Genomic DNA, 13160 nt, shown 5'->3' on the forward strand with positions numbered 1-13160 from the left:
TAGAGATGATTTACCTTCCTTCCCCTGTGTAACATTAAGCAATATGATTGGGACATATTTTCCTGGATAAAGATTATTTTAACCTACCTTTATTTCTAACAGAGAGAGTAGTATATGATTGGAGAGGAATTATGTCAGCGAGGTTTTTCCACTTGCATGAAGATCAGAAACTCTCTGAGTCATCAGAAATATTTCGGGATTATTGTATGGTAAGTATTTGTAACACTGGACATAGAAATGACTTCTTACTTTTTTCTAATGAAGTATTGGGTTAATTATGATCAAAGCACATGCAATTTTCTTACCATGGGCCTATTTCATTCCTAAGATAGTTCCCCATTGAGGTTACCATTCTATTTTCTGTCCTATAAATTTAGCTACTCTAGGGATAAATAAGCAAATAAGCAAAACCATACAGTAGTTTTTCTTTTGTAACTGTCTTTCTTTACACAGCATACTTTCTTAGATTGATCCAAGTCATAGCATGTATCAAAATTTCCTTCCTTTTACAAAACGGAATAGTATGCTACTTCATCCTGTACTTGGTTTATTATGTTATTAATGAATAATCAGGTTGCTTCCACTTCAGATATATTGAATATTCCTGTTAAGAACATGGATACATCAGCCAGATTTTAGTTTCTGATTTCACCTTAAACTGGAATTGCTTGTCCTTATTATTGTATGTTTCTGTTTAATTCTTTGAGAAATTATTATATTGGTTTTCCGCAAATGGTTGTACCATTTTATATCTTCTCTAGCAATGCACAAGGGTTCAAATTCCTCATATCCTCACTACCATGTACTATATTATCTGGTATTTTACATTTTAATGGGTGTCAAGGACTAAATCAACTTGCTGTGAATGAGTTCCACCAGTTCAGAAGACAAAAACGGAGGAAACCAAAAATAAAGGATACTGCATTGTGGAGGAGGAGTGAAGATAGGAGTTAAAGAAAGCTTATCTATGATTTTATAGAGAGATGAATATAACACACTTTGCCCTGAAGCACCCTGTACAGCCTGGCTATTCTTATCAAACCTTAATTTGCTCAAATATAAAAAGCCTTGTGGATAGCCCTGTGGATTAGGCAGAGAATACTGGCCCTTTTAAGCCTGAAATATTCTTTAGAAATATATTTTGTATCCTTGTATGTTTTTAGTTCCCTGGTCTATCTTTGTGCTTTAATTTTCATTTCTGAAACCACTTGTTTATTTGTATCATATATGTACTAAAATTTCTGATTATTTTAAGCAACAGCACATAGGTTCCTATAACTTCTCTCTCTCTCTCTCTCTCTCTCTCTCTCTCTATATATATATATATATATATATATGTAAATGTACCGCATTCTGAAGAAACAATTACTGTTGTTACTTTTTCTTGAAGTACTGAGATATTTATAGCTTTAATTATCTTGAGAGATAATATTTGTCTAAGGTAAGAGAGATCTGTGAATGTAATTCCTCATGCCATATAAAAATGGACTATTACATTGCAACCAGATAGAAAAGCCATCACCTCCAAATTTCTGGCTGCATTCCTGTGTCAGAACTCTGTAAGTGGTTTGTTAACTTTCTGAGAATATATGACACAACCTCAGTGTATTCACCCTGAGGATACCATCATGACATCTAAAAAAAGCCTTTGGCATTTGTCACTATTCTGAGATATAAAATTCCTAGGCTTATATATCATGTTCTTAAAAATAGCTAGGATTAAAATGAATGCTTTAAGAAGTTGGGATAAGCAGTTTCTAGAAATTTCTATGTATTTAGAAAGTGAAATGACACATTCATTGGTTGTCTATCAGGAACGTCATTCTGTCAACTGAGTGGCTGATTTATGGTCCATAGAGGACCTGGGCCATTTGGTGACCCCTTAGCATGAGGATGAGGTATTGCAGACAAAATGTTCCTGAAGGCTGTGGCAGGGAGGCTCCCAGGCGGAGGGCTGGAGGGCAGGGACATTTCCAGTTGCAGAAAAACCAGCTGTGGTTGCCCAAGGATGGGCATCCAGCTGAGGAATTGAAAGAAGTGTGTGTGTGTGTGTGTGTGTGTGTGTGTGTGTGTGTGTGTGTGTGTGTGTGTGTCTTGTCTCTGTGTCTGTGTGTGTGTGTGTGTGTGTGTGTGTGTGTGTGTGTCTGTGTGTCTCTGTGTGTGTGTCTGTGTCTGTGTGTCTGTGTCTGTGTGTGTAGGAAGCAGGCCTTAATGGTGGTGCTGGCAATAATGCTAGTGCTATGGTTGCCAGATAACACATATATTCCTTTTAGAGATAAGCTATAATGTGACTGTTTATAGAGGGAGATGAAAGCCTGGCTAGTCGAGTGTCGAGCGCCTCGAGCAGACATTGGGTGAAGGGAAGGAACAGGCTGTGCAGGCCCTGGGGAATCCCTACCCCCTCCGCCCCCTCCTAGGAAGCTAGGTACACTTGTTCTCTAGTAAAGGGAACATTAACCAAATTTCTTAAAAAGTAATGAAAGAGAACAAACTGTAAAAAAGGCAGCCAAAAAAAGGCAAACATCTGTTACTGAACATGTCTCACTTGACTTCCTTTTAATGTTCTTAGGAATAAATTTATGAACTGGGGAAGGTTTAGCGCTAATTAGCTTGTTTTCATCAAACAAAATGTAGCAGGCATGGATGTTGAATATGAATGAACTGCGTCAATAGTAGTGCTAAGTGTATACTGAAGTTCTGAGCCAGGGCGATGGCCACCAGTTTGGATCCTGTGACTGCTAATATTGTGTTGATTCGCTTGGCTATACTGAACAATGCAAAGAAAAATATTTGAAGAGTTTTGTGTATTTATTGAACAATGAGTGGATTAGGCAAAAGACTTTTGTTTTTATAAAGGCTTTTTCTCTTTGGTCACATGACTTTCTGTTGATATGTTGTGCTTTGGAATAACAAATGTGGAGTTGCTCTTCTAATACAAGCAGCAGCAGCAACAGTAGTAGCTTTGGCTCACAGGATTTATATCCTTTTATTTAAAACTCGTAGGGAAACAAAATTTTTTGCCAGGAGTTCAAAATGTTTTACAAGGGTGAGAAGAGGTAAGTCATTTGACAAGCAAGGCTATGACGGAACATGCTCACATTTTCATTACAGCATATGAGGATTCTCATGAAGTGAAAGAGAGAGGCCGCTGTCAATAAGGGCCTCATGTTCATTCAATCCAGCTTTTGCCATCAAAGATCGGATGAACTGAGTTTTGCCTTCATGTGTGTTATGCAAAAAAGTGTTAGTTTTTTAAGCTTTCATAAATGCTAGAAGCTGAGATAAGGAATTATAGACTTGTCATGGTAGTAGTAATAGAATTAATCATAGTAGTAGAAATTGATGGAGGAAGATGGAGAAATTGAAGACAAACAGGTAACATACAGGAGGAGAGAGAGAAGGTGGGGGGAGGGGAGTGGGAAGGACAGGGAGGAGAGGGGGAGAAAGAGGGAAAGGGAAAGCAAAAAGTAGTAAAATGCATAACCGTGACGAGGAAAGAAGAGAATACTGATTTAAGGATGTTGGGGTCATTTTGCCATAGTTTTGTTTTCTATACACTTTATTTTTTCCTGTAAAAAGATGTGCAGAATTCTTCATCTCTTTCTTCTGGAATAGTTGATTCCCTATCCCTTCTGCGAAGACTATGGCCAGAAGCTCTCTTCCTGATTATCCTTTTCAACATCTCCAACACTCAGAAAGTCTTCTTCTGTTTCGTAGGTGAGGATTGCTACAGTAGATTGTTGGAAAGACCAAATTCATACCTAGGGCACAAACCCAAAACATGGAGTCTTAAGTCTTACATCTAGAGTAGGCCCCAAATGGTGAGACGCTACACCTGGTTGTTGAGATAGAATAGTTTCAAACAATGGTGCTTATGTCAGTGACAAAATACCTCATGATCCTGCACTTGAGTCTTCAGCAATTGATTCCTAATGTGACCCTAGTTTTATTCTTGAACCAATGTTGGATAACTTTTAAATCCAAATTGCTTCAGGTTTTTATAGTCTTATCTGTTTCTCCTCTACCTGTTACCCATATCCATGGCCTTTGTCTAAAAGCCTTTGCTTTCTGTCATATGCTAAAATACTTATTTTTATTAATTACGCTTGCACTACATGTATTTTGAAGGAAATTCAAAGGATATAACCTAAGGAGAGAAAACAACTATATTTATTATAGTATTATTTTATAGCCTTAGTTTTTTTGATTGTGAAAATACTGTACAGAGGAGTTACAATTACATGGGCAAGATAACGAGTTCATTTCTTATCAAGCATTGTTGCCTCCTCCTTGTTTCCCTTTCTCATCCCTTCCCATACTCCCCCCACCTACCCCACACCCAATTCTCCCCCCCCACCAAAGTTGTAAAGTTTGTTTTTCGACATAACGACTTGTACATCTCATTGTTGCAATGGGCCCACCTGTATCCCTAGTTAAACGATTTGTTTTTGCCCTTCCCCTCTACAAATTATACCAACATCAAATACAGTAAAAGCAGGGGTTATACCGTGGGGGAGGGACATACAAAGCAACATAGAAATCATCTTATAAATATGTTAGAAACAATTGCATGAAAGAAAAAAAACATTTGAATACTTATCTTGGGGTTCATTCCCCTAAAATAAACTTATCTGACCTTTTCTGCTTGACTCAGACATGTACTAGTTATTGCAAATAAGGGAAACCATGGGACCTATGTTTCGTTGGACCTGGCTTACTTCACTTAATATAATTTTTCCAAGTCTTTCCATTTCCTAACAAATGGGGCAATGCCATTCTTTCTAATGGAGGCATAGAATTCCATTGTGTATATATACCACATTGTCTTGATCCATTCATCTACTGAGGGGCATCTGCGTTGGTTCCATATCTTAGCTTTGGTAAATAAGGCTGCAATAAACATAGTTGTGCTGGTAGCTTTAGTATGGTCCTGTTTGTGATCATTTGGGTAAATGCCCAAAAGTGGGATTGCTGGGTCATAGGGGAGGTCTATGTGGAGTCTTTTGAGGAACCTCCATACTACTTTCCAAAGTGGTTGAATAAGTTTACACTCCCATCAACAATGCAGTAAGGTTCCCTTCTGTCCACATCCCCTCCAGCATCTGTTGTTATTAGAGTTCTTTATTATAGCCATTCTAACTGGGGTGAGGTGGTATCTCAATGTTCTTTTGATTTGCATTTCTTTTATGACAGCCTTAGTTTTTAATTCACAGAAACATTTATTTTGTTTAATATGTAGCTTAAATATAGAGGTTTTGAAAAGTGATTATTCTGAATTATTGTGGCCTGATTATTTTTCAAAAAGTATTTCTGAACTGGGCATGATGACACAGACCTGGAATCCCAGCTATTTGGGAAGCAAGAGTAGGAGGGTCATAAATTTGGGACACAGAAAGACGGGGGGGGGGGAGGGGGGAAGGAAGGAAGGAGGGAGGGAGGGAGGGAGGGAAGAAGAGAATAAGGGAGGGAAGGAAAGAAAGGAAACAAAGAAGCAAGCAAGAAGAAGAATGAATGAAAGAAAGAAAGAAAGAGAAAAAGAGAGTGAGAAAGAAAGAAAGGAAGGAAGGAAGGAAGGAAGAAAGAAAGGCAGGAAGAAGGAATGAGGAAAGGAGTGGAAAGGAAAGGAGAGAAAGTGCTGGAATGTGACTCAAATGACAGAGCACAGGGCACGGCCCTGGGTTTGATTCCTCAGCATTGCAAAACCAAAAGCTTTCTGAATACTTTTTCCTATTAATTAATTAGTTCTCTCTACTACTAAACGATTGGCAACAGGCTTCACTTAAGATATTTTGGTAATTGGACATTTTTAATAGAATATATCAGATGAAGCCACTACGGCTCATGTCTGTAATCCTAGCTACTCTGGAGGCTGAGATCAGAGGATTGCAGTTTGAAGCCAACCTGGACAGGAAAGTCTGAGACTCTTATCACCAATAAACTACTAGAAAGTAGAGCTGTGATTCAAGTGGTAGAGTGCTAGCCTTGATCAAAAATAAGCTTAGGGATAGTGCCCAGTCCCAGAGTTCAAGCCCCAGGACTGGCAAAAGAGAGAGAGAGAGAGAGAGAGAGAGAGAGAGAGAGAGAGAGAGAGAGAGAGAGAGAGAGAGAATATAGTAGATAATAGTTGTAGTTAAGTTTTGTAGGTATTCTTAAATTCCTCTCTTTTCCTTTGTTTTTTCTTCAAAGAAGTATTAGTTAAGGATTTTTTTGAAAATTTTACTGCTTCTCAAAATCAAATATGTACAAATAAGCAAGAACAAATCACCGATTAAGAGTAAATTTTCATATATGAAAGAGATGACTGGAATGCAGTAGGGGCTTAATGAATTATAGCTGTTATTAACTTTATTAAATTGTAAAAAGGTTCATTCAATCATTCATGAAGAATTTATGATGACTTATAAAAGTATAAGTAACATGGAATATATAAGTAAAGACATCATGGATTATAGAAAAGACAAAGTTTAAAATTTCATTAAATGTACAGATTCCTAATTTGGCACGTTAATCATTTGTGATAAATAGGCCAGGAATTTGGGAGCTAATAAAAGAAGCTATTAAGATTCAGAGGATTTCCATAATAGTAAGAAATTGTGTATTTTATCTATCTATCTAGATAGATAAAATACACAATTTCTTACTAGCTTTCAATCTATACAGATAGATAAAATACACAATTTCTTACTATCTGTATAGATAGGTAGATAGATGATAGATAGATAGATAGATAGATAGATAGATAGATAGATAGATAGATAGATAGACTCAAAATCCTGCCATTATGGAAATGGAATATATTGTCATCAGAAGACAAAAGCACACGTTGGTGAGAACATTTTTGAGGGGAGGGGGTTGGGAATGTAGATGGTTGTGATGGAGATTCACAAAGGGAAATCCCTCTGGGAAATTCTCCCTTGGACCTTTCTGTGTGACCACACACTCTGTGTATGAACAGGGGTTAATAGTACAATTACCTCCTGGAATCTTGTTAGAAAATAATCTCACATTGCTCCAAGTCTATTGAACTAGAAGATCAGTTATGATTTAAAAGCATGTTGAAGTCTAAGAAGCATTATTTGAGCTAACTCCTTATGATATTATTGCTTTTAAATGAACTCTTGATAAGTAGTAATAATGAGATAGTTTATTTTCTCTCGACAAATACTTGCAATATAGATATTCTCTAATAAATTTAGATGTCTGGTGGGTTAGGATCACATTTACTTATGAACACTGAATATGAGTAAAGAAATGGTAAATGTTTGAAGAGACAGATGTCCTAGTGTAAACATTACACAAATATATGCACTGAATTCACATCACTTGGTACTCCAGAAATAGGCAGTTTTATATTTTTATGTATCAGTTAGAAATAATTTTAAATTAAAAATAATAATGCAAAGAGATTAAGAACAGAACAAAACAGAAATCCCAGACTCTAGGCTTTGGAGAGGTTTTGGAGAATTCTTATTTAATCAAGTGATGGCAAAATCCATAAAACAACAAATTCAACATTTCCTTGTTTTGAGCTACAGTGGAATTCTGTTGCTTTCCCAGTTCAACCATGCATTAAAATTGTTCTTTTTTTTTTGGTAAGTCTTCTTAGAATTTATTTTTGTGCCATCTATGATTTGTTACTATGGACATTTCCTAGAAACAGCGGTCCCCTGACAAATACATAAGTCCTTCAGGGCGATTTATACCAGGATGCAATTTTACCCTTCTTTCTATTCAGCCTTTGTGTTGTCTCCTAAGCTATGCTTAAATCCTAGGACTAAGAGAAAAAACAATTCTGGTAGTTTTGATTTTTTTTTGTATGTGTGGAGGTTGAAAAAATTCACATGTGGGAGCTGGTTTGGCTGCATGTGCAGATTTACAAAATGGATTCATTTCTCAGGAATACCAATGCTTCCTAGGGGTGGTTGCATGGCTTTAAAACCCTTCTTGGAAGCTCTCAAATTCAAGAATGCAGAGAGACTGACTTGTGAAAAGACCCAGGAGGAAATGTGTCTGGTGCCTTCTGGTTCTGCCTGCGTGCCAGTGATTGACAGGATTATTATATATTTTTTTCTGTGTGGGCCATTTCTCACACTGGGAGTGGTGGGGTGAGATCTGCACTTCTCACTCTTCACAGAAGGCGAAGAGACCGCCGTTCAGAGTCCAGCCTGGCAGAAAAAGCTTTGCAGTTGATTTCACATGTTTTAATGTGCAATTTATAGTTTTATTATGTATGTGCTAGCGACGATTTCTCTTTTCACAGTGACCTATTTTTAAAACCAACCGTTGTTTTTACCTCGAGGATGTGTTTATATATCATGTGTTATATATGCTTCTTGTAGGGTCATAAAGCTGTTGAAAACTATGAAAATTCTTTTCTTTTCTCTTCTTTCTTTCTTTCTCTTTTTTTTGGCCAGTCCTGTAGCTTGAACTCAGGGCCCGAGTGCTGTGTCTGAGATTTATTCCCTCAAGGCTAGCTCTCTACCACTTTGAGCCAAAGCTCCACTTTCAGTTTTCTGATGGTTAATTGGAGATATGAGTCTCAAGGACTTTTCCTGCTTTGACTGGCTTTGAACTGTTATCCTCAGATCTCATTCAGCCTTTCTGAGTAGCTAGGATTACAGGCATGAGCTACCAGTGCCTGGCTGAAAGTTCTTTTTTACTTGGAAAAACACTCTTTAGCCACATTTGGGGGATAAGTGTTGGGGAATAGAATACCAATGACAAATTTTCACCTTTCTCTAGCAAACATATTCCAGAATTTCCCAGCAAAAGGAGTAAAATAGGTCTATGTCTAGCATCACGTTGTAAAATGAAAGCTAGATAAAGATCTATGTTTAATCAGTCTAGAGTTTAATTATTATACTATGAGGGAATTGTCAAAAAGATTTTTTAAAAATCTCATCAAGGTTTGGAAAAAGAGTAATAATTGATAGATTAGACACTGTTTTTCTAAAAAAGAAGCTGAGGTGTAATAATATTGTATAAATTATCAGAAGGAAGTCTTGGCACTAATTAATTCTGGAGTTGGAGAAAATATGTGGGGAAAAGAGTTTGAAAAGTGAGTTGGGATAAATTTATTCACGTTGCTACAAAATTTTGAAAAATATACAGAAGGGTTTTATTAATGACTTAGGTCCTCAATCAGACTTGCATTGCCCTTCGGTGGGTGGGACAGGGGAAATCAGATGTTAGGTGAAATGAACCCCAAGATAAGGACTCAAATGGTTTTTCTTTCTTGCTATTGTTTCTAACATCTTTATAAGATATTTCTTTGTTGCTTTGCATGTCCCTCCCCCACGATATAACCCCTGTTTTCACTGTACTTGATGTTGGTATAGTTTGGGGAGGGGAAGGGAAAAACAAATTGTTTAATAGGGATATAGGTGGACCCATTGCACCAATTAGATGTATAAGACGTTATGTCAAAAAACAAATTTTACAACTTTGGTGGTGGGGGGAGGATTGGATGGGGGGAGATGTGGGGAGTATGGGAAGGAATGGGAAGGGGAAACAAGGAGGAGGCAGCAATGCTTGGTAAAAAATGAACTCGTTATCTTGCCCATGTAATTATAACCCCTCTGCAGGGTATTTTCACACAAAAAAACCAAGAACCAAAAACCAACTGAAAAGCTCTTAACTGCTGTGCAAATAGAAGAAAAAGCTTGTAAGAGAGAAGGAAGTTGAACTAGAAAGGCAGAGTAGACTCGAGACAGGATTATATGAGTATGTAGAAAACTAAGACTTGGAAACAAATGCACCTTTGGAAAATGAAGAAAGACCAACCAATAAACAAAAGAAAACGGGAACTCTTGTAGCCCATTCCAGTTATGTTAGATAGGAAGAAACAAGAAGAACAGAAGGCTGTTAGGCAATACAGTATTTAGACGGCAGAGGGGAAACCCTTGGTGCATATTTGGGGAGGGGGCAAGTTCTCTGCAGCCTTCCCATTTGACACTCTTCATCATGGAGAACATCCAATCCAAGAAGGAAGCCGCTGACAGACGTGGAGTTGGCAAGTATAAAGAGCAGTAGCACACAAGAACAGGTTGCTCCAAGCCAAACACATTGAGTCAGAGTATGGAATATGAAGATAAGATTAGAAATTAATTTTTTGTAAACCACTCCTAGTTTTGTAGCTACAAGACAATATCATGAAATGTTTTGAGAGTAGCAGTTAAAGGTCTTAGCCAAGGGCACTGGTGGCTCACGCCTGTAATCCTAGCTACTCAGGAGGCTGCGACCTGAGGATCTTGGGTCAAAGCCAGCCTGGGCAGGAAAGGCCATGAGTCTCTTGGCTCCAATGTACCAGCAAAAACAGAAGTGGAAGTGTGGCTCAGGGAGTAGAACACCAACTCTGAATGAAAAAGCTACAGACAGTTTTCAGTACAAGCACAAAGGAGAAAATAAAATTAAAGGTCCTTTGTTATAGTTTACTGTTACCTATGTGTTGTATAGAAGTTTTAAAAGCTATACTCATATTCTTGAGGATGATTGCTTACTTTGAAAAAGTATGTGTGAACCATAAGTAATACTTTCAAAAGGAACATCTATGAGAGATGATGCAGTTTGCTTGTGTTCTAACTGGAAATGAAGAAAAACAATCTGACATCTTAAGAAATTAATGTAATGAAGGCAGATGAAGGCAAACAACTAAAACTGCATCTGAGAAAGAATATCGGATAGAAGGAAGCTTAATGGATGGAAAGACTGATTTTCAACCATCAGTCTAGGTTTAAATACAGAATCCTTTTCAATTCACACACAACTATTTATATCTAATCTTTACATTGACCTTTGTGTTTCCTGAGAGTTTATGTAAGAGATGATTTTGACTTCACTTGTCAAATACACATTTAAAACTTAAAATGCACCATGCAGATAAAAATGTCCCTGTGGTACCATGTGCACACGATATTATCAAAAGCTCAGAAATGGCCTGTCACTGATTTCTTACTAAGTCTGTGAGAAATGAGGGAACACAACCCACAAATCTCCTGATTTTTACCTCATCTGTGAAGATCACTCCATACACCACTTCCTTCTTTTTTCAAAGGTAGTTTGTGCAAATAATTCATATGGAAGATTATGAAGTGGGTATATAATCTACTGGTGCAATTCTTAATTGCATTTTTAAAAAAAACACCAAATAGCTAGAGAGGCAACGGTCTAGTTAACTCTGAGATTTTGTAGGGTTTTCTTCCTACAAGTATTCTAATATTGATCAGTACTGAATGATTATATGAGAAAAATCCATAGTAAGTACTTGTGTAATTATTGAGAATGATGCTGGTACTTTCTACCAGGTTGTTTTGAATGACCTATAGGAAATACATTTCACCGAAAGCTCCTGATTTCTCTTTATTGGCGTTGTGATGATTAAAACAGTAGGTGTTTTTAGGAATCCCATTACAAAAATATAAAAATGTAGGTGCCAACAGGAATTAATTTTCTACAAGTTTGAGATCAAGGTACCAAGCAATGTATTTTTCCTGAAGCCTCTCTCATTGACTTGAAGATGAACGCCTTGCCCTCATAGCTTTAACTCCAGTGTCTCTTTCTGTTCATACAAGGAAATTGCTGACAAAGACACATAAATGATCCTCTTACATCTCTCCTGGAGGATCTCACACTCTGTGAAGGGATGTTTCGACAAACACAGAGGCATTAGTGATTTGGACTTTGATATGGGATCTGAGGTTATAGTCATGTATTAACTGTAATGATTGGGTAGCTAGGAATTTACCAAATCTGCTTAACACAGCAATCAGTACTAGAAAATGTCTCACATCATTTTTCTACCAGTAAGTTTCCCTCAACTCAATTTTCTTATTTTCACAGATACTGTTATTTTTTTGGTAAACTGTTAAATCATTTTTTGTAAGGAAGCAAACAGATCAATCAATCAGTTTGTTAAATTCTCCTCAAAAAGGGTATCTGCTCACTGAAATGATTGGTAGGAATTATTCTTGGTTACCAAAAATGCTGGAGAAGGTCCAACAATTTCACTTCTCTGAGTATACTAACCATTTTAGGTGAATGTGTATGGGATGCATATCATAACAGACTGATTCTTTTGTCTTTTTATAATAGTGTCAGTGGAATTAATTTTTTTCAGATGACAAAATTGTTTCTCTTCTTATATCAACTGTTTTTCCTTTTATTCTAGAGAGCCTTAAGGAGAAAAAAGCTTCAACCCATCAAGCCAGAACCAAAGCCAGATAGGTATATTGTTTACATGAAAGCAGCAAAGTATCAGTTAATGTCCTTGTTTTTAATATTGTTGATGTAATTGCTGACATTACTAATTCTAAAGAGATGCATTTTTAGGTATCTTTTTATTGTTGCCACTGATGGTTGCTTTTTTTTTTCTCCATGCCACTGAGGCAAGGAGAATTTTGTTTTCAGTTAATATGATCCGTCACTACACAGGTTGAAGTGTTTTGTGTGTGTGTGTGTGTGTGTGTGTGTGTGTGTGTGTGTGATCTAAGCCTTATGGGTGTAAACATTTCTGTGCACGTTTCAGCTTTTTTGTTGTTATTTATTATCTGCGCACCATGCACAGTTCTCCTTCCAATGGCCTTATTAGGACTGCTTAGGTTGCTTTTACTTTATGTATCAAGTCTGTTGATAAACACCTGAAACCTAATGATCTTGTGATATAGATTAGAGGGTAAAACAAGAGAAGAGATTATAGGAAATAACCCAAGAAAGGAAACATTCATACCTGTGTGTTCTTATTCACTGAAAATACCTTCATTTAGTGATTCTAGGTGGTTATTAAGTAAAACATATAAAATAGATAGATGAAGATGATGGTGAGTGCTGGTATGTGTTCAAAAGAAATCATTTGATTCTCCAAGAATGATTCTCAAATAGCACTTGGGATTCCCAGAGTGTTGCACGTAGCCAGAGTCCTTATACTAGTGAGATTCACCAGAGAGTACCATGTCAACACCATCTCGTTTCCCACCATAGCTTTATCTAGGGTGGAAGTAGGGCCTCTTGTCCTTAACAACAGACTGAGTTGGGATTTTTCTATTTCTTCCCTTGCAATAGAGACATTTTGATTTCTAATCCTGAGTCTTCCTGTACACATGGCCTAGAGGTAATTCCAACCGAGTCTGCTGCGGGTACAGCAGGGTGAGGTAAAAGGCTGGCTG

At 37.2% G+C, this 13160-nt stretch overlaps 1 protein-coding gene across 1 annotated transcript in view; it reads left to right on the top strand.

Annotated features, from left to right (window-relative positions):
• Iqcm (IQ motif containing M) overlaps positions 1-13160 on the top strand; it is a 174841-nt gene that overhangs the window by 56807 nt on the left and 104874 nt on the right. Inside the window, exons 9-10 of the mRNA XM_042701602.1 lie at positions 103-209; positions 12167-12249. Coding sequence (XP_042557536.1) covers positions 103-209; positions 12167-12249 — 190 coding nt within the window. The remainder of the gene's footprint in view (positions 1-102; positions 210-12166; positions 12250-13160) is intronic.

This window comes from Dipodomys spectabilis, unplaced genomic scaffold, assembly GCF_019054845.1.
Source record: "Dipodomys spectabilis isolate Male_0828 unplaced genomic scaffold, ASM1905484v1 ptg000297l, whole genome shotgun sequence".
Taxonomy (NCBI): domain Eukaryota; kingdom Metazoa; phylum Chordata; class Mammalia; order Rodentia; family Heteromyidae; genus Dipodomys; species Dipodomys spectabilis.